Genomic DNA, 22,595 nt, shown 5'->3' on the forward strand with positions numbered 1-22,595 from the left:
TTTGGTCCACCCGGCACATTTATGGCCGGACATGTGAACACTTATCCTTTAGGGGTCACTATCATGTGGCTTGTACTTGATTTTTTCTATCATTGAGATATACAGCAGTCGTGTTCACTCCTCCTCCTGGTTTTCCACGCTTGTTTGAACCTGTGTAAACCCTAACCCTAACCCTGTTTGTCTTCAATTGGTATCAGAGCAATTGAAGCTCTGCTTAGCACTACCCGTACACTTGTTGCTGCATCTGCCCGTACATCATACGTACACAGCCTGCGCCGCCTTCAGCAGAGCATTGAAGCTCTGTATTGCTGCTGCCCGTACAAACGTACCTGCCCGTACAGTAAGCTCAGACAACGCCGCCTGCAGCAGTGCGTCGCCTTCAGAAACATGGTCGTCTTCAGTCGGGTACTGCTTCAGTCAGTCGTCGCCTACAACTATTGTGAACGCCGCCTTCAGTCCGTGTACCTGTGCGCCACCTGTAACACGCCGCCTGCAGCCCCAGACAGCGCCGACTGTACGTGTACCTGTGCGCCACCTGTAAGACGCCGCCTGCAGCCCCAGACAGCGTCGACTGTCACCTGCGCAGCCATACGCCTTCAGCGCCGACTGTACCTGCACAGTACTGTGGTCGCCTCAGTACCCGTACTGTACCTGCCTGCTTACAGAGGACTGCTCTCGTACTGTACCTGCATACAGTCGACTGTACTTGCTACGAGTACCTGCACAGTACAACAGTCCACGTATCTGCACACTACATTCAACTTGTACCTGTTGAAATCTCAGCTGGTAAGCATTGCAAGTTCTGAATATTGGGCACTTTAATTTTCTCTGTGAAAATATACAGGCACAACAGGCAGATTTTCTAGCAAGAAAATATACAGATTTTTGCACAGTTTGGGTGCAGCAAATTTGGGCATTTTTGGGGCATTTTGGCATTGTGTACGCCATTTGCTGCTCTACTCAGTCATTGGTGCATTGAGCTGCACATTCAGAGGATTGAGAGTGCAGGCAGATTTGGGTGAACTGTATTCAGTGGAGTACAGTTGTTATCAGGGTTTTTGCTATTGGGTTTTTTGGTAAACAGGTACAACATTGTGCGTAAAGCATAATGGCAAATCAACAGCAAAGTGATGTATTCACATATTTGTCTAAGGAAGACAAATTGGATGGCACGAACTACTCCTTGTGGAGTTTTATGCTGAAAAATGTGCTTGTGGCAAAAGGTCTTTGGGATTTTGTTAGTGGTGATGAACCACGTCCAGGTCCATTGGCTCCAGAGACTCCTCCCCAAGGGGGTGCTCGTGGACGAGGACAACAGGTACAGGCTCCAGGACAGCCATTGCCTGTTCAGAGAACAAATGCTCAAAAGACATGGGATGCCAGGGATGCACAAGCTTTGTCACTCATTGCATTGTCAGTTCAGAGGTCCATTATACCTCATATTCGTTCATCTGGCTCTTCACAGAATGCATGGGTGACTTTGGAGCAGATGTATGCTGCTCGTAATGAGGCTAGGATCTCATTTTTGAAAAGAGAACTGGAAAATCAAAAGATGAATGAAGGAGATGATATGTCTAGCCACTTAAACAAGCTGCAGGATTTGAGAGAGCAACTCATCAATGTGGATGAGATTATTCCTGAGACACAGCTTGTGTCCACCATCTTGCACTCTTTGCCAAGATCTTACTTGGCTTTCCATACCTCTTTGAACCTCAGCATGAGGAATGCTGTTGAACCCCTCAAGTATCAGGAACTTGTTGCTCTCTTACTACAAGAGGAGCAAATGAGGAAGAATATGAATATGAACACAAATGCTGAACAAGCATTTACTACAGGTCAAAAGGGGAAAGGGAAATCTCAGCCAAAGAGTGCAAATCAAAACTCAGGTGATGGTGGTTCTTCACAGGATACCAAGAAAGGTGATGGACAGCCCAAGAAGAAGGGCAAATGTCATTACTGTAAGAAGCCAGGTCACTACATCACGGAATGTAGGAAGAGGATTGCCAAAGAGAAGGCAAAGGAAGCTGGGATGTCTATTAATGATGCTCCTAAAGCTCCTCCAGAGACTGCTTCTTTTGTTGAGGACAGGGATTACTGTTTTTTTACATGCAGCTATGATGCCTCTTGGTCTTCACAGGCACTCAGTTTGACAGAGCATGCATGTACTTGGTATTTTGATAGTGGTGCCTCAAAGCATATCACATCTCGCAGGGATTTGTTTAGTCATGTTGGCCCTGCCCCTGTTGGCAAAACTGTTCAGTGTGCCAACAATGCTTCATATCCAGTGTGTGGCATTGGGGAGATTCAGCTTACAGCCATTGATGGCTCCATTCTCCGCCTTACAGATGCCTTATATGTACCAGGGATAAAGAAGAATTTGTTGTCCATTTCTTTTTTAGCACATTGTGGAATGCAAGTCCACTTTGATGATGATAAATGCATGGTCAGAGACAAAGCAAATGCCTTGACCTTGATGCTTACTGGTACATTATGTCATGGACTTTATGAGTTGGATGCATTTCAGCCAGTGGATCAGTCTGCTTATCATGCATTCACTCTTACTCTAGCTATGGTTGATGCGGAGCTATGGCATGCTCGCATGGGGCATGTAAATTTTGGTAGTCTTATGCTTATGCAGCGACATAATATGTTTACAGATCTACCTCTCATGGAGAAGCCTCCAGATCACATTTGTGAAGGATGTATTTTGGGAAAAATGCACAGGTTTTCCTTCCCACGTGATCAGGCTCTAAGAGCAACTGCAAAGTTGCAACTTATACACAGTGATCTTTGTGGTCCCATGCAGACGAAGTCATTAGGTGGTTGCTTTTATTTTGCAACATTTATTGATGACTTCTCTCGTATATGCTGGGTCTATCCTTTGACACAGAAATCACAGGTATATGATGCATTTTTGGCCTTTGTAGCACTTGCTGAGACAGAGTCAGGATGCAAGGTGAAGACTCTCCGTTCTGACGGAGGGGGGGAATATATGTCACATGTGCTGAATTCCTTTCTTGGGAGTAGAGGTATAAAACATCAGTATACTACTCCTTACACTCCTCAGCAGAATGGGGTTGTAGAAAGGAAAAATCGGTCACTCATGGAGATGGCCAGATGTATGCTAAAGGCAAAAAGACTACCACATATCTTTTGGGTGGAAGGAGTAATGTGTGCTTGTCATATTTTGAATCGATGTCCCACAAAGGCATTGGTTTCTATTACTCCTTTTGAGGCTTGGCATGGCCGCAAGCCTTCTGTATCGCATTTTCGTATCTTTGGGTGCCTTGCATATGCACACATACCCAAAGAGTTGAGGAGGAAGCTTGATGATAAAGCCACAAAATGCATTTTTGTTGGGTATAGCCGTGAGAGCAAGGGCTACAGGTTATATGACCCACTATCCAGGAAGATATTCATCAGTCGGGATGTGATTTTTGATGAAAAATCAGAAATATCCATGGCTGGTTATGAGGCAAATCAGGCTGAAAATGATGTGTTTGAAGGTCTACTACCCATGGAGTTTCATTCCACAGTTGGTGATCCAACTCACGAGGGTACTGGACAGCCAGCAAATGATGTAGGTGGTGCAGAAATTCAGCAGCCAAATGAGCCAGAAGCTGAACCAAATATGGGACAGCAGGCACCACAGGTCAGACATATACCTAGATGGTATTTGAGGACATTACAGGACAGCCATTTAGAGGGTCCTCTTGCTGGTCGTACTCGTAGGGAGACAAGGACCAATGAGCATGCACACATCATGGATTTGAATCTGGTCATGGCAGCCAGTTTACAGGATGATGATGAGCCTGATTCATTTGTGGATGCACGAGATAATGTGCATTGGAACAAAGCCATGCAGGATGAGATTGATTCTATTAAAAAGAATCAAACATGGGATTTGGTTGATCTGCCCAAAGGCAAGAAAGCCATTGGTACTAAATGGGTCTATAAGTTGAAAAGACATGCAGATGGATCCATTGACAGGTACAAAGCCCGTTTAGTTGCAAAGGGCTATGCACAGAAGAAGGGCATTGATTATGAGGAGACATTTGCTCCTACATCCCGTATGTCGACACTTAGGTGTGTCATTGCATTGGCTGCACATCGTGGTTGGGTTGTTCACCAGTTGGACATAAAGACTGCATTCCTACATGGGGACCTCGAGGAGGAAGTTTATGTATTTCAGCCCATGGGATTTGCAGAACATGGTCATGAGGGGAAAGTATGCCGGCTGAAAAAGGCCTTGTATGGTTTGAAACAAGCTCCACGAGCTTGGTATGCAAAAATAGATGCTTTTCTACTCACTCAGGGATTTGTGAACAGTCCATCAGAGACCACTTTGTATGTGAAGAAAGAAGAGACAGATCTGCTGGTCATCAGTCTTTATGTGGATGATCTCTTGCTCATGGGATCAAATGATGACAAAATTGCAGCTTTTAAGGAGATACTGCAACAGACATTTGACATGTCTGACTTGGGCCTTGTACATTACTATTTGGGCATACAGTTTGTGCAGGATAACAGAGGCATTGGGTTGTTGCAATCACGTTATGTTGCTAAACTTCTGGAGAAGTTTAAATTTCAGGATTGCAAGCCTATTAGTACTCCTATGGAGCCTGGGATGAAACTGTCACTACAAGATGACAGTGTTTCCTTTGATGCCACTACATATGCTCAGGCTGTTGGGTGCCTCATTTACTTGTGTAATACAAGGCCAGATATTCAGTATGCAGTCTCTCAGTTGAGCAGATTCATGCACAGCCCACGGTTGTCACATTGGCAAGCTGTGAAGCGTGTATTCCGTTATTTGCAGGGTACCTCGTCTCTTGGTTTGCTTTATCCTGAGGGGGGTGACATGCAGTTACATGCTTACAGTGATTCAGATTGGGCTGGTGATTTTGATACCAGACATTCCACTAGTGGGAATTGTTTCTTCCTTGGCGCTTCATGCATTTCTTGGCTAAGCAAGAAACAGACCACAGTGGCCACTTCGTCTTGTGAGGCAGAGTACAGAGCAGCCTACACTTCTACTGTTGAGTGTGTTTGGCTGCGTCGTCTTATGACTGATATGGATATTTCAGTGGAGGAGCCTACACCTATCTATACTGATAGTCAGAGTGCCATTGCTGTGGCCAGGAATCCTGTGTTTCATGCTCGCACGAAACACATTGAGATTCACTATCATTTTGTTCGGGAAAGACTCCAGGCAGGAGAGATCAGTCTGATCTACTGTCCTACAGATCAGAATGTGGCAGACATCTTCACCAAGGCATTACCACGTCCGAAATTTGAAGCATTCCGCAATGCTTTGAATTTGTTTCCTTTTGGTGGATGATGTACAGTGATCACATATCACTCCAGGGGGGTTTGTTGGGTTTTATGCTGTGTATGCACCCAGAGGAGTGCTAGTGATCATCAGTAGGTTACTGGGGCACTTTTTACTTCAGTTAGTGGAGGTTTTTTCCCCCAGTTTAGTTCAGTTTCACTTATATGCAGTTTATAAGTGTTTTGGTCCACCCGGCACATTTATGGCCGGACATGTGAACACTTATCCTTTAGGGGTCACTATCATGTGGCTTGTACTTGATTTTTTCTATCATTGAGATATACAGCAGTCGTGTTCACTCCTCCTCCTGGTTTTCCACGCTTGTTTGAACCTGTGTAAACCCTAACCCTAACCCTGTTTGTCTTCAGGAGTGACAGTCCCATAGGTAAGACACAGTTCCAAGCACGAGCCTCCCTATGGAGTGAGTCCCGTAGGCAACACACGGCACGAATACTGGCTCTTCCATGGCGTGACAATCCCATGGATAGAACACAATCCAGGTCATACACGGGTGGCACCAGTCTGGCTCCCGTCCATACGACACCTTCCTGCTAACACACGGGTGGCACCAGTCTGGCTCCCGTCCATGTCAAGCAAAAATACTGGCCTCTTCACATGAGACACCGTCCTGGCCTCAAGTGAACGAGACACAAAAACTGGAGATGGACCAAAAGGTCGGCCAATTGGTGACAAAAGCCATGATTCCCCAAATCAGTTCTCTGGGCACTCCCATCTCCTGTAGTCTGCGCACCAGTTTGGCTCTCGGTATTGTGTCAAAAGCTTTGCGGAAATCCACAAAGCAACGATAAATCCTCCTACCATATAATCTGCCCTCCTCAATAATAGCTCTGAGTGTCAAGATATGGTCAAGAGTGGAGAAACCTCCCCTGAACCCTGCCTGTCCTGATGCGTGTATGCCCTCTCTCTCTCTCTGCCCATCTACTCAACTCCTGCTCAAGAATAGATGCATATAATCTAGCCAATGTGTGACCAATCATGATGGTACGATAATTCCCAGGAAGCATGGGATCCCCTGACTTGAAGATGGGCACAATCGTGGACATATTCCAAGTCTCAGGAAAACCCTCACACATGGCTTGGTTAAACATCATAGCAATAAGCTCTGCAAGCATATCCCTGGCATGAATAAAGTGCTGTGCTACCAAACCATCATGATCATATGCTCTCCCAGTCCTCATCCTGTCAATAGCTTTCCTTACCATCTCAGCAGTAAAGAAAGCACATGTCTCTGGGCATGGCTCCGATGGGTCTGGCAGGGGCGGCTGTCCTGGTGCTGTGTACAGGGATGCTGCATACTCACCCCAAATCTCGGTGGAGGTGAATGGCTGGTGATGGTGAATGCTCATGGAATAGTCTCCATGCCTCGCTTGAGTTCTGACTCATAAATAATTGATACAAATCCCTCTCTAACTGAGCAAGATAAGCCCTCTTCTTCCGTCGCACTAGGCGCCGGAAGGTAATCCGTGACTGTCTGTGAGTGGTAACACCCATGAGCACCTCTCTCTGTAATCTGATCCTCATCTCTCTGCACTCCTCATCATACCAGCTGTTCTGGGGCATGTTCCCAGATCGTCTCCGTGTAGGCTGACTATGGGGATATGCCTCTGATGCTGAAGCATGAAGCGTCTCTATCAATATCTGAGTGAGCTCATCTAATGGGCGTCCCAGCTCCTCGGCACATAAGCGTCTGTATATCTCATCCGTGTACACGGTGTCAGTCTCCCTCGTAAAGGTATAACGAGTGTGTGTGGAGACCTGAGCCAATGGAGCGGTGCTGAACTGAAATGTGAGAGTGAAGGACAAGATACCATGATCCACTGCTACTCCAACTGGCCTAGTGCCTACCATAAAATCCTGAAAAGAGGGAATGAGACTGGGCTGAAGGACAAGATAGCATGATCCACTGCTACTCCAACTGTCACGACCCTGTGTTTTTCTCTGGACAATATGGAGGTGTGCACGGGGACATGGTGGACAGTGTGAATGGCATTAGGTTGGAGTCAAAAAGTAAGCCCATGTGTGGACAACCCCAAGTGTGAAGGGGGCAAAAAGATTTTAACTTAAAAGGTTTCAAAAACCTTTAAAAATCATTATAAAGCCCTTCATTAAAGAAAAACGTGGCCCTTATGCTATTTTGGGGCCACGTGTGTGCTTTTCTGAAGAAGAGGGGCTGGCGGGCAGAAAAGAGGCGCCTATCTCTTGTTGAGTGTGTGCTTTTTCGCTGAGGAGGGCTGGTCGCCTGAAGATACATGGGCTGGCTTTTTCGTTGGAAAGCAGGCTGCTTGGCTGGGCGCACAGAACTGCACGCTGAACACTCTCTCTCATGCTCGTGTGAAGGGGGGGGCAGGAGATACAGAGGCTACAGGCGGCTGCAGGACAGCAGGCGCACAGAGCTGGGCGTACTCTCTCTCTCTTTTCCTTGCCAACAGGTGGGCTGGACTACAGGCGCAGCATACAGGAGGGCTGGACTGTGTGTTGGTTGGGCAGTTTTCAGGGCACCTTTTGATAGGAGATAAAGCGCATGGCTGCAGGCGCTTTTCTATCTTTTTCTTGGTGCAAGAGCGGAGGACTGGACTGAACATGCGCTGGTTTTCTCCTGTGCACAGAGACGGCTGCTGGATAGATGAGCACACGTGGGTTGGTTCTTTTTCTCAAGGACCGTAGGCTCTGCAGGCTCTTGATGGTTGCAAAAGGGAAAGTGTTAGGTGGCTGCTGGACTGGCTGCAGGTGGATTGAATAGCCACTGCAAGTATGGGTGTCAGCATGTCATGTTCTCTCTCTTTCCCTTGGCAAATGAGCAGATGCAGGCGGTGCGGGACAGACAGTGTGTGCTCTTCTCCTGAGTGGAAAGGGGCTGGCTTCTCTTGACATAAAGGTGGACAGGGGCTGGTTTTTCATGAACATAGACATCATGTTGATGGCGTTCAACTGATGGAACTTTCAGCTTCTCTTTGCTTTGGGTTCGGGACTGTTTTGGGACAGTCTATGGGCTGTTTTTGTTTGGCTGCAAATTCAGCTATGTGCTTGGGTTTTTGGCTGCAAGTACAGGTCATTTGGTTATGTTTCTTGGCATGGAAGTGATGCAAGCTCGCATGGCTGCGTGCTCATGGAGCAGATTGTTTTCTTCCTGCTAGAAAGGAACAGTGGGACCTACAGTTATGGGCATCTCTATGTTGCCAGAAGTTTCAAAGGGAAACAGGCCTAAGGGTTTCATGTGGAAACAGGTCGTAGGTTTCTCGAGGAAACATGTTTTTGGGTTTCTCCAGGAGATAGGTCACATGCAGGCAGAGGGTACAGGAGTGGACACATGCTTGGTACAACCTTGCTACTGATTGGACAGGGGACAGGAGATCCATGACAGAGATGGATAGTATCCTTGGAAAGTAGAGAGGGTTGGTACAGGTGTGTCAACTGTATGTTATGCTGTGCTGTGATACGAGTTCTCTTATGAGAGACAGTTTGGGAGTCTGTGTTGTGATGCAGAAGCACTGGATGTGTCAGGGTGTGATGCTGTTCATAGTGTGAGAGACTATGGATGGTTGTGGCAGCCTTGATCATGGGAGAAAGCTTCTGTATGCAGACTCAATGTGTGAGAGTCTTTCGATGTGAACAATGGCTGGATTTGTTCGTGGATGCCGAGTGGACAAGAAGCCAGATGCAGGTTCCTTTGCAGGCTTCATGAGTTCTACTGTGTCGGCTGAGTTCCCAGTCTTATATTGTAATCAAAGCTCTTATAATCAATTAAAGAAATACCGCAAGGGGCGCCACTGCGATTTGGGGCCAATTGGTGTCCGTGTACTGTTTGCAGGAGCACTCTAGCTCCCCCTGTTTGTTTTCCTTTTCGAGGTCCTCGATGGCGTTGAAGTGTTTTATGTGCGAGTGTTTGTTCCACCGCCCTTTGCTCTCTGAAGGCCGGTTTCAAGGTTCCGTTGCCGGGACACATCGTCGACTTTCTCAAGGAGGCGAGTCCGTGGTTGCTTTGGTCGGGACACATCGTCGACTTTCCTAAGGGGGCGAGCTCGTGGTTGTCTCATGAGAGTCACATCAAAAGCTTCAACATGAGGAAAGTGAAAAGGAAGTGCAGGACACAGTGCAGGATTGTGTGTCTTTGCCTATATGAGGTGAAGAGCAAGAGCTGAAGATGAAGCTCAGGAGAAAAGACACCAAGGACAAGAAGTAGTCGGCCAGGAACAAGAAGCAGTTGAAGTATTATGGTGCAGGAGATGCGTTGAAGACTATGGCTTTCGACAGTTTGTCACCGGTGGTATCTTCATAGAGGCTTCATGGGTTCGGAAGATAGTTTCTTTCTATGTTAATGGTGATCTACTATGCTTCATCGAGGACTTGTGCTTATCACTTGGGTGGAGTGCAAGCAGGTTTTGGGTGCCTGAGGATGTATCAGATGAGGCTCAGATGGAAGTGGAGGAACTTGACGAGGTTCTTATTCCTGAGCATATACTGGCACAGGGTAAGGTTTCCCGTCGCTATCCCGTGAAGTTCAAGAGCTGTTCACTGATGGATACGAAGTGGATGGAGGAGGTTCACTGATGGATGCGAAGTGGATGGAGGAGGGTGACTTAGCAGATTCACCTCAGGAGTTGCAGCTTTATCTTGATGCCTATGAGTTGGAGTCGACTCTTGTTACGGCTCATTCAGGTTCAGCAGAGCATGGGTCTGGAGCATTGCTTGATGCTCAAGAGGGGGGTATCACCTCCGCTCCCTTGTTGTTACAGACAGGCTCATTTGTTATCTAGGAGTCGCTTGGTGACATCTTTGTATTCACCCGAAGGTACTGAGGCTGACAGTACATCTGCTTTTGGGACTTCTATGATCTTGTGTTCTAGACACATGAGATGATGGTTGGGTATGGTTCACAGTCGGCCGCACCTTGAAGTATAACTGCAACTATGGATAACTCTATGGAGGACATAAGTCTTGCGAGCAGTCCTAGAGTTGGTTTGGTTCATGGAAATATGGATCGAACTCTATTTGTGCATGTATGCATACACTTTTTGAGGTAGAGGTATTTTTGTATTCTGGTGCCATTGGATCCTGGTATCATTGAGAATACATTGGGAAATACTCTGCATTGTGTCATGTGCTGCATGTAGATACATTAAGTGCTTTATTATGTTCATGGATGCACCATTGGGTGTGACTCCTGCGGGATGGCCATGAGACATATGTGGGAAAGTACTTGGTAGATGTAGTGTTTGGATGCATTGACTGCTTTCATATGCTCATGTTTTACCATCAGTCATGGGTCCTGCGGGATGCCCATGGGCGTAAGGCTTGCGAGCAGCCCTTAGACTGTTACTTTGGAGTAGGTAGAGCATTTTGAGGAGCATATTGTTTGCGAATGCATATATGTGTCATGCATATGTGTGTCATATGTAGAATGATGCATGGTTTTGTTTTTGGCTAACACAGTTAACGTGTTTCCATTTGGTTTTAGACTTTTGCTGTAGTGTCTGAAGGAACAAGCAAGAGGACAGTGTGGCTTATTGTGCAGGATGATTATTTTATCACCCAGATGCATTGGAAGGCCATTGTTTTTGTCATATGGGGTGTCTTTGCTCATAAGATGTTTTACTGTGCCATTGAGTGCAATCGAGGACGCTTGCCATTTTTCAAGAGGGGGGTATGTCACGACCCTGTGTTTTTCTCTGGACAATATGCAGGTGTGCACGGGGACATGGTGGACAGTGTGAATGGCATTAGGTTGGAGTCAAAAAGTAAGCCCATGTGTGGACAACCCCAAGTGTGAAGGGGGCAAATTTTTTTTAACTTAAAAGGTTTCAAAAACCTTTAAAAATCATTATAAAGCCCTTCATTAAAGAAAAACGTGGCCCTTATGCTATTTTGGGGTCACGTGTGTGCTTTTCTGAAGAAGAGGGGCTGGCGGGCAGAAAAGAGGCGCCTATCTCTTGTTGAGTGTGTGCTTTTTCGCTGAGGAGGGCTGGTCGCTTGAAGATACATGGGCTGGCTTTTTCGTTGGAAAGCAGGCTGCTTGGCTGGGCGCACAGAACTGCACGTTGAACACTCTCTCTCATGCTCGTGTGAAGGGGGGGGCAGGGGATACAGAGGCTACAGGCGGCTGCAGGACAGCAGGCGCACAGAGCTGGGCGTGCTCTCTCTCTCTTTTCCTTGCCAACAAGTGGGCTGGACTACAGGCGCAACATACAGGAGGGCTGGACCGTGTGTTGGTTGGGCAGTTTTCAGGGCACCTTTTGATAGGAGATAAAGCGCATGGCTGCAGGCGCTTTTCTATCTTTTTCTTGGTGCAAGAGCGGAGGACTGGACTGAACATGCGCTGGTTTTCTCCTGTGCACAGAGACGGCTGCTGGATAGATGAGCACACGTGGGCTGTTCTTTTTCTCAAGGACCGTAGGCTCTGCAGGCTCTTGATGGTTGCAGAAGGGAAAGTGTTAGGTGGCTGCTGGACTGGCTGCAGGTGGACTGAATAGCCACTGCAAGTATGGGTGTCAGCATGTCATGTTCTCTCTCTTTCCCTTGGCAAACGAGCAGATGCAGGCGGTGCGGGACAGATAGTGTGTGCTCTTCTCCTGAGTGGAAAGGGGCTGGCTTCTCTTGACATAAAGGTGGACAGGGGCTGGTTTTTCATGAACATAGACATCATGTTGATGGCGTTCAACTGATGGAACTTTCAGTCCTTGGAAAGTAGAGAGGGTTGGTACAGGTGTGTCAACTGTATGTTATGCTGTGCTGTGATACGAGTTCTCTTATGAGAGATAGTTTGGGAGTCTGTGTTGTGATGCAGAAGCACTGGATGTGTCAGGGTGTGATGCTGTTCATAGTGTGAGAGGCTATGGATGGTTGTGGCAGCCTTGATCATGGGAGAAAGCTTCTGTATGCAGACTCAATGTGTGAGAGTCTTTCGATGTGAACAATGGCTGGATTTGTTCGTGGATGCCGAGTGGACAAGAAGCCAGATGCAGGTTCCTTTGCAGGCTTCATGAGTTCTACTGTGTCGGCTGAGTTCCCAGCCTTATATTGTAATCAAAGCTCTTATAATCAATTAAAGAAATACCGCAAGGGGCGCCACTGCGATTTGGGGCCAATCGGTGTCCGTGTACTGTTTGCAGGAGCACTCTAGCTCCCCCTGTTTGTTTTCCTTTTCGAGGTCCTCAATGGCATTGAAGTGTTTTATGTGCGAGTGTTTGTTCCACCGCCCTTTGCTCTCTGAAGGCCGGTTTCACCAACCGGCCTAGTGCCTACCATAAAATCCTGAAAAGAGGGAATGAGACTGGGCTGAGCCATAACATAGTCCACTGTACTAGCACCATGCCGATCTGGAAAGCTCCATTAATTTTTCACCTACATTAATCAAACTCCCACGTTCACTAACGTTTGGAAACGTTAGTGAACGTTTGGAATGTTTCAAACTTTTGGATCCTATCCAAATTGCGTTTGGATGCAACCTTGGAGAGGCTCTTAACCGATGCACTCTCTTGACAGAGGAGAGGTATTGAACTTCCAACTAGTTGCCTTCTTGTTGTAACTTGTAAGTTATATCATACTATGATCTATCGTACCCTATAGGAGTAAGCTAATAGCTTTGATCATTCATGGCTAATTTTCAGGATTGAGGACATTCGACGGGTTTGGAATGACCAGTGGGATTGGTTCCATAGACCAATCCATGCGGTTGGCCCTCTCTGGCGTAGTGAGGCCCAGTATATTAATGAAGAGTTGGAAGATGGATGGCAAGATTACATTCAAAAATGGACAGGAGGAGACGTGGAGCTCATGAGACGCTTGGAGGATGAGCGGCTAGTGTATCAGAATGCCAACCACGCATTTGGTAGACAGACTACGTGCATGCGAGAGAGACAGCTTCAGCTAGTCTCATGGTGGGAGAAGTATGGGATCAGTAGCCCTCACTTGGTGAGTACAACTCTAGAAGACAAGTCTGTTATTTACATAATACATTGATCAATGATGATTATAATTAGACTTTAGTACCCTGTACTTACAAAGTTTCTGTATTTTAATGGCAGAAACGCCTCGCCATTCGAGTCCTCTCACAGGATTGCAGTTCGGGTCCTGCTGAGAGGAACTGAGATTTTGAGGCCTGTACCCCCCCTTTTTGTATGAAACGTTTTTGAAACTTCTGGAAAATGAATGAAACGTTTCTGAAACACGTTTCATGAAACGCCTAGCAACTATGATTCGGATACACCTCAAGACTTTCTTGAATGACCAGATGCAAACCAGACTCAAACTTTCTTTTCTTCTCTTCATCAAAAAGTGTCATGAAAGGGGTAACTTTCAGCAACACCTTCCAAAATTTGGCAATGTAAGCCTGCACTGACTCCCCATCTTCTTGCTTTAGCTAATCCCATTCTTTTTAGCGAAGTTTGGCGGTAGGAATTGAGCATAAAAGTGAATTTTAAATTCAACCCAAGTGCGAAAAGCACTATGATCCAAAAGTTTGGCCATCCACCAATCACTAGCTATGTCTTTTAGATGCATACCCAGATGCCTCAATTTAGACTTTTGCAAGAAGTCTTCGTTGCAAAAAGCAATTTCAATTTGCCGAAAAAAAGCAAGAGCTTTGGTAATTTCCATCTTTCCAAAGAAATTTTCAAATTTAATGTCCTTATCCCCTGACTTGAACTCTTTAGCTCTCTTCTTTGAATGAGATATGCCACACATCAGTTTTAGAGTTAGGGGATTCATCTCGAGCCCTTTTTCCACTACCCTGAGTGGTACTCATAGATCAAGTAGAATCAACATGTCAGGCACGCTCTTGGCATGAAACAACATGATGTGAATAAGATATAGCCTCTTCCAAATCACCTGAATCTGCATGCGCTTCCAGGCAAGAAGCCCTTCTTCCACTGAAGTCTTCGGATACATCCTTTCTTCCTTTCAAGTAAGAGATGGCCAATTCACGAGGATCTTTGCATCCCATCTCTGCTACCATAGCCTCAAAGGCTGCATCATCTGGTGAAATTTTCCTCTTTGTACTTAAAATCTTTTGCACATGAGGATCTTTTCTCAAAGACCACCATTCTGTTGTCTCATCATGATAGCGTCTAACTTGACGCCTACGAGCCTCTAACTCAGACCTTACATCAATAGGATCTGTTTGTACGGTACCAACAATCCCTTCTGCATATGCCCTACCCTGCTCAAATGGAGAACGAAAAGTTCCAAAAGATCCTTCTGCATATGCCCTCCCCTACTCAAGAGGCTCAGTGTGAGTGCTCATGCTATCTGTTCTGTATGCTTAGCCAAATTTCTATATGCCCAAAAATAGCCCTTTCTCAAGCAAAGAAAGAAACCAAAGCTCTGATACCAATGTCACAGATGGGCGCATGGATACAAAAACTAATTGCCAAAACACAGCATACATTCAGCATCCATCACAACATAAGCATATTCCAATACATCTCTCACACAAATATCAAGAACAAATACATCCTGAAAAACATCAAAAGATAATCTTGCACATGACACAGCACTAGAGGATGAAGTTGGGCCCCCCCGAGGTATGTTTATTACAAGTGAAGATTTTTTACTTAAAAATTTTGAGTATCCCAAGCTCTTAGCTTTGAGATAATTATGGGGTAGTTTTGGTGTCATGATCTTGGCTTTGACACGTTCAGGCTTAATGTTTCTTGACTCACAAGATGAAATCAATTTTGTCATGCCTACTCTCTCTCTCTCTCTCTCTCTCTCTCCATATGAAGCGTGTATACTCACCCACACACACTAAGTGAAGTTGCCTTTTATCAACGAGGGCTCAAGGCTTCGAAAAATGCATGTTGATGGGGGTGATAAGAATTAATCATGGATGAGCCATGGATTAGCATAAAGATGATGACTAATAAGATCTGATTAAGAACTTAATCACAAAGCATAATGAGAGCAAGACGATGATAATGGAACACGTCTTATTTCACATTAGGTTCATGCCTCTTAATAGGCTTGTGGGTACAAGGATTAGATCATGCTGAGCATGTTTAGGTTAGTGATTAGGTGCTAAAAGTGCTCCCCTTGATTTGTGGATGTAGAGACCCATTCCATGTGCTCCAAGTTAACATTGGTGGCGAGTATTCAAGGCTCTTGTCCACTTGCAGTAGGTGTGGATTACTATATCTTATTGGCTTTTACATTGCTTGGATTTACTCTAAGGTGCACTCTTTATGGGCTCATTATTACAAGACTTTCAATTCTAAGGTTTTGGGCTTTACACCATGGACATTTAATTGGCCCCCCCCATGATGGGTGTCACTTGATTTTTCCCAACAATCTCCCTCTCAAGTGATATCCATTCCTCTAGCACATATGGATTTAACCTTTTGTTAAAAACATAGATCGCCACTATCTTAGCTTGGGTGATGTTTTACACAAGGTAGGAAGTGGGGGTGGCCTTGTGGTCCTTAGCCTCTGCTGTCGAGCTGGAGGCCTTCTCACGTTTCCCTTCTTCATCTGCAAAGTTTGCTTGAGTTTGTGCTTTCTTTTTGAAGTAGGAATCCTTCGCCAAGTGATTGTTCCTGCCACAATAATTGCACCTCATTTTACCCTTTTCTTTTGAGAGAGAGAGAGAGAGAGAGAGAGAGAGAGAGAGAGAGGGAGAGAGAGAGAGAGTTATATTAAACATCTTCAAAAGACCCTGTGGGTCTATGAGACCAAAAGTGATACAATAGTGTGCATATAATCTCATCATGGTACAAAAGAAATCAAAGACTATAGCTATGAGCTGGGAATGTCAAATCCGAGCCATATGATACAAAATGGGACCATCATCATCATACAGCCTTGTGATAAGAGAGAGAGAGAGAGAGAGAGAGAGAGAGAGAGAGAGAGAGAGAGAGAATACTCCCTCTCTTGTATTTATCACATGCAATTGTAACGTCTGCACTTGCAAAGATGTTTTTCAGTAGAGCAAATACCTGGTTTGTCTAGAAACAAAGAAATATCTTCGACCCAGGGATTGCAAGCCATGATATATTGATCTTTTATTCTCTTTACAGGATGCATGTAGAATATTGGAAGGTGGAGGAGGACAAGGCAGGCTTTCACACCTACGGAACATGCTAAGTGCAAGACGGCGGCTGATGGTCTCTCAAATTGGAGCTTTATACCGTATTGTTCCTTGTCCTGCATCTAGGGCTCCACAGCAAAAGCATTCGGCAAACATAGTTTCTCAATGTGTGGGTGGTGAGAACAAAATCTCATGTTAGGTCCATAAATCCCATGCATGTGTGATGCATGCATGCACACATACATACTGGTTTGTTAAGATTTGATACCACCTTAAAGCTCTATTTTGTTGGATGTACACGCACACTTGTGCATGCAGACATGCAGGCACACCTTGTGCTTCATTAAAATCCTTTCCAAATGATAAACATCTTGATTTTAATAGATCGTTCTAGAGTCACATAGTTCACTATTTCAAGTTTCTTTAAATGCTTTACGTGCCAGATTTGTCAAATAAAGAAAGCCAGCCTGTGGATAAGATGGACACTCTTCCTATGACTATCGGAGGCTTGCATGCTGTGGCTCCTCTCAACATGAAGTCTGGTCTCTATAATGAAACCAGTGATCATGAGGCTTCTGCAACAGCACTTGGCTATGTTGCGCATGTGAGTGCAGTTGCTTGTCTCAGTTAGAAGCTGCCTGGGCTTTCCAGTGAGTAACATAAAAGCAATATCCCTTTCTTAATGTCTTTTGAAACTAGACTTTTTGATATGCATTTAACATGTTGCTGGGTGGCATTTCCCAGGCTTTATCATTGCTGGCCACCTGCTTGGATGTGTCCTTGCGCTATCCTCTTCGTTTAGGGGCATCACGCTCTTATATACAAGACTACGCACCAGCGGTGGAGGCTAACTCAAGTGAAGCAGGAGCAAATGGAACAGGGTCAAATCTTGGAGGCAATCGCAAAGCTGTTACAGAGTTCCCTCTCTTTTCTGAAGGCCAAGATTCCACTAGATCAGCCTATGCCGTGTTCCTACTAAACAAAGTAAGTACTTGGTCTGAAATATTAAGAACTTATACTAGCTAGGGTGGCTGCTGAAGTTGTTGCATGCGCGGAAGCTTTACTGTTGTGTAATCCACAGCCCTAAGCCTGATTAAGCACAAGATGCTGATCAAAGAAAGTGATTAAGACAGAGGAGAGAAGATAGAGAGTGTTGGTGTAGAGTTTTCTTTGTATTATGGTACAAAAAGGTGACATAAATGTCTGGACATCTGCCAGGTCCTTGGTCTACCCAATAGGGTGACCTCTAGCCTTCTACATGCTTTCTACCAACTTCAATGCTTCTTCAAAAGGTTATGATCTAATGCAAATGACGTCTTATGCTTATATAGGTTCATGGGCTGCAAGTCGGCCATATTAGCTGCTGTTGGCCAGTCTTTGGACAAACAAATATATGAAAATGTCTTAAATGTCCTGGTCGGCTTGTAGCAGTGCTGGTTGGTTAGACTATGGACAAATAATACATTGAAAAATGCTGTATGACATGGAAGCTAGTCGGCCAGGTCCTCATGCCCACAAATGCCTATGCTAAGCCTTAATCCTACCCTAAATGCTATCCTAAATAGGGATTTACTATAGATAAGATGAGATTATGCCATGTCCATTGCTGTGCATGTGACATCCCCTCTTGCTAAACTTGATGACGGGGTGGACACTCTGTCATCTTGCCTTCCTCCTTGGACTTATGACTTTGTCTTAATGGTGGTTTACAGGTCGCGCGTATCTCACCATGAAATTGGACGTCACGTTTTTAACGTTCTGAACATTCTGAATGTTTTGAACATGATGACTCATTCTGCACATTTTGAAATTCTTAGCTTAAAAAAGAAAGCCAAAAATGTGGTGGTGATTAGCTTTAGATGTGTGGGATTTGGGCAACGGCCAAGAAATCCCAAAATTGGGGCTTTTTTCAAGAAATCCTCAAAGTTGGGGATTTTTTTTCTTGGAATGCTCGTAGCCTCGTTGGGTACATGGTTGTGCGCTGCTTTCACAGTTCTACTACTTGTGTGCTGCCTACCTTCTATGTGCTCAGCAGCCTCTCACCCTTCTCTCCACGAGCCCCTCTCTCATCTTCTCATCTTATCCTTCTCTCCCTAAAGCTCTCTTATTGCTCAGGCTTCAACCCCTTTCTCTCTCTCTTGCTCTCTCTTCTATTCGCCTCCAACCTCATCCCTTCTCTCTTGCGTGAGCACTCTCTTACTGCACAGGCAGCTCTATAGATCATGATGACCTTTCTAGAGGCATATCATCCATCATAGAGCGTGAGTATGATTCGGATGGGAATGTGCTCATTGATGGAGATGTGCCATCTAATTCATCCTCATGGTCAGGTGTAGATCCTGAAGAGTGATCAGCATGCTTTTTCACCATAGGTTGACCGGGACACTTTTTGCTCTCTTTAGGAGAGGTTTTTTTTCCTGTGTCTTTTGTTTCTTCTATTGGCTTTGTATAGTGTGCTTGCGCTCAGTAGGCATGTACATTGTATCCATGGTTATGGATTGACCTTATTTAGCTATGTGACATGTCTATTTTTTACTCTATAGTTGCTACTCAGTTTCCATGTAACCTAGGTTTTTGACATTTGTAATGCACTTTTGCTATGAACATCGCATAATGTCAAGTTCATTAAATTGTTTGGAATCTAGATGGACTTTGAAGTGCTAAAATGTGGGCGCTAGTTACTTGTTTAGTAAAAGATATGTATTGTTAATGCTTTTATTTATTAATCAAGCATATCATGCACATAATATTAATATTAAAAAATACTTAACGTATTTTTTGTACTTAACCTTAGTTAGCGAACTATACCATGCACTAACCTCGTACCATATCGTACGTATCGAACATATCGTACTACCTTGGTGTGTATGTATGTGTCTTGTGTGTTCATTTATGAGTGTGAACAGCTACTTAGGTGTGAACACCCTCTTATATGGATAAGATAATTGTATGCCATGTGTCATGTGTTTCATGTGTTTACACGCTCGTACTGCTGAACTTTCTGATTTTGAGAGAAGAAATCAGCTTTTGATCAAATTGTTGGTGATAGAAATGCTCCAAAGCATTTTCTGCTGGTACATATCCAAGAGATAGCAGCTGAAAGGACTCCCAAGGGCTGGACAGTAGTGTAGCACTCATTTGTTGGCTGTTACAAGAGTTCGAGAAGCAATAAACCATGACAAAAAGTATTTGTACGGATTGGTTATGCTGAAAATTGCCTTCCCTTATCTCCTCATAAAGTAGGTGCCTCTTTCCCTTGAAGGGAGGGAGAGGATAAGCCTTTTCATAAGTAAAATGGGTGGCCATTGGGCCACCTCAGCCAGAGGCACACCTCTCCCATAAGTGGAGAGGGTGTCCAATAAGCTGTCCACACTCTTTCACTCAGAAGAGTGCCTAATTTATGAGAGTTTGACTGGTCGCCATCTTGTAAGTGCCCAAACTCACTTATAACCTATCCGCCCAATCTTTAATGAAGTGTGTGAAAGAATGTGCACAAGCGGAAGCAATGAACATGAGAGAGAGAGAGAGAGAGAGAGAGAGAGAGAGAGAGAGAGAGAGAGATTGCAAGCAAGAACTGAGCTTTATTAGCTTGAGGTTATAGAGTACAATAGCCAGCAAATAGGGCAGAAATGATATGTTGGAATGAATAAGGGAGCAAATAGGGCAGAAATGATATGTTGGAATGAATAAGGGAGCAACTCTTATATACTAGTAAGGAAGCAGCCGGCTGTAGGAAAACAGGCCAACAGCTCCACGACACTAGAAAAGATGCAATATTTTAAAACTCCCGCTGCATCTTGAAGTGTGCAAAAAAGTAAGAAGAAAAACTGATGATGAAGGTGCGACCATGGACACCTCAGCATGGCCAGTACTGAGTACACCTCGGAAAATGCACATGTCAGCTTGTTGTCTTCAGAAAACATAATGCCACTGTAAAGAGCAAAAGAAAATCTGCTTGGCTCCAAACTCAAAGTAGAACTGTGAACACATCACATCCAATAACTTCGAACAAATGAACATGGAACACATCCTGTCCATAGTCTCTGCTAACCAATAGTTCTGGAACTCATCCGAACCATGAAGGAAACTTGGTTGATCCTGGAACTCATCTGGACCATCAAGTGAGCTTGCTTGTCTTTATACTTGGAACCCGGACACACGGGTCCCATGCTCCAGATTTAATATAAGAGAGCTTTTGAAAGCTCCCTCACCCGCCCACAAGCCGTTTCTGGAAGACAGCACGCGGGGGATGCCCTTAGGATCAGAGCAGGAAACCAATCATGTTCTCTCCAAGACTGTAAGGCCTTGGGAGAGCTGGGGTTGTCACTAGACGAGTCAGTGTCAGTGTCATGTGACTTGTCTTTGCCCTTCTTGGAAGACTTGCCCTTGTCCTTGGCTTTGCCTTTGTCCTTTGATTGACAATCCTTTGACAAGTGGCCTTTCTTCCCACACTTGTAACACCGACTCTGAACTTTCTTCTGCACTGTCGAGAGTGCCTGATCAGGTCCAATAGACGATGAAACTTTCAATTACCCCCGAGAAACTAGGATGGATTCCTCTTCCAAGAGGAGAGTACATAGAGCATAAACATGCTTTGTTTTTGCTTTGCACAAAACTTGAAGAAATCTTTGAACTTAATTTAGCAAATTTTAATTGTACACAAATAAGAAATACAAGGCACCTGGTATAGCTTGTAGTAGGAGTCAATGGAGATGCATTCCTATCACCATGCAGTCAGGTCTCCCTAGTACAATAAGTACAGGTCTTGGTACAAGTACATGCTTGGTACAGTTTAGGTACAGCAAGGTACAATCAGGTACAACAAGTGGTACAATCTAGTACACAGAAGGTACATATTTGGTATAGGCTGGTACAGTTTGCAAGCAGGTACAATACTTGCAGCAAGATATAGTTGTAGGCAGGTATAGTACTTGCAGCAGGATATAGTTGCAGGCAGGTACAGTACTTGCAATAGGAGATGAGATTGCCATCATCATCATACTCGGGGCTCCGAGCATCTACATCCTCAAGGGCTCCATCTTGACCAAGTGATGCATCCTCATTTGTAGCATAAGTAGAAGAGCTAGTAGAGCCCCGTCGCCGATATGTTTGGATGGGTGGTCGAGCTCCTCCCCGTATAATCTGGCAGCCTCGACTCACTACACTAATGCCTCCTCTGCTCGTGGTGGTGGAATGAGAACCACTAGCAGCAAGGCGCTCATGACCTCGAGTACGGGTGACGCACATATCTATCTCCTGTAGCTCTCTATGGAGCTTAGCATAGATGGCATCTTCCGGTGTCTCTTGCCTTGGTTGAATGCTCCTAAGCTTCTCTGCAGTGAGTTGGATGTTATCGGGATTTACCTACATTGAAGTTGACAGAATAATAACATGTAAGTTGTAACTTCTAGGTTACAAGATAGTCGAGACTAAATAGAAAGCATTAAAATTATAATTTTGATTATTAGATAATCGAGATGCCTACTTGCTTCGGATGTGAAGCTCTTGAAGATTTCGCACCATTCGCAAGTTAGCGCGGCAATATACGAGGCGCTCTAACTGGGATGTGCTAAGCTTGTTCCTAATCTTCGTGTACACGAGGGAGTATGCACTCCAATTCCTCTCGCATGCACCCGCAGAGCAATCCTAAGAGCAAAAATAAAAAATTCAAATTTTAATAATATGAGTAAATAGAATTAGAAGAGGCAATGGCAAATGACCGTCACCTGGGCAAGGATCCTCATGGCAAAAGCTTGTAGAGATGTGGTGGAATAGCCATACGTCTCCCACCATGAGAGTGGCTTCACCATCACCTCTCTTCTTCTAGAAGTAGGACGAGTGTACGATTGCCCGGTCAAGTTGTTGTAGGCAATGAGCTCCTCGTCCATCTTGATCAAGCACACGACGCATATAGACGTCTGTATTGGACTGGATCTCTTGATCCGAGAAGAGTTTCCTTGTTTTGTAGAGAGGATGGAGGAATGCGTCCATACCATGAATAGGCCTACACATCCATTGCCACCTCCTCTCACAATGGTCTTGATCTCATCAAGTCTATTAAAGCATATGCCACATTATACATAGAAAAATTTAAAATCAAACTTACAAGTACTATGTACACAAGAGTACATGAGGGCGGAATAACTTACTAACCTTCTTGCATCAAGTGTCGTGCAAGCTTGAAGCTCCTCAATTGCATTTCTCATGAAATGTGTGAGAAGGCCC

At 44.9% G+C, this 22,595-nt stretch overlaps 1 protein-coding gene across 3 annotated transcripts in view; it reads left to right on the forward strand.

Annotated features, from left to right (window-relative positions):
• Positions 1-22,595, forward strand: part of LOC147617613 (vacuolar protein sorting 38-like) — a 64,536-nt gene that overhangs the window by 36,315 nt on the left and 5,626 nt on the right. For all 3 annotated transcript variants that reach the window (XM_086775899.1, XM_086775897.1, XM_086775898.1), the window contains 3 exons: positions 16,360-16,546; positions 16,814-16,974; positions 17,115-17,354. In XM_086775899.1, coding sequence (XP_086632025.1) covers positions 16,360-16,546; positions 16,814-16,974; positions 17,115-17,354 — 588 coding nt within the window. The remainder of the gene's footprint in view (positions 1-16,359; positions 16,547-16,813; positions 16,975-17,114; positions 17,355-22,595) is intronic.

This window comes from Cibotium barometz, chromosome 36, assembly GCF_041138505.1.
Source record: "Cibotium barometz isolate CiBa-2024 chromosome 36, ASM4113850v1, whole genome shotgun sequence".
In the NCBI taxonomy this organism is placed as follows: domain Eukaryota; kingdom Viridiplantae; phylum Streptophyta; class Polypodiopsida; order Cyatheales; family Cibotiaceae; genus Cibotium; species Cibotium barometz.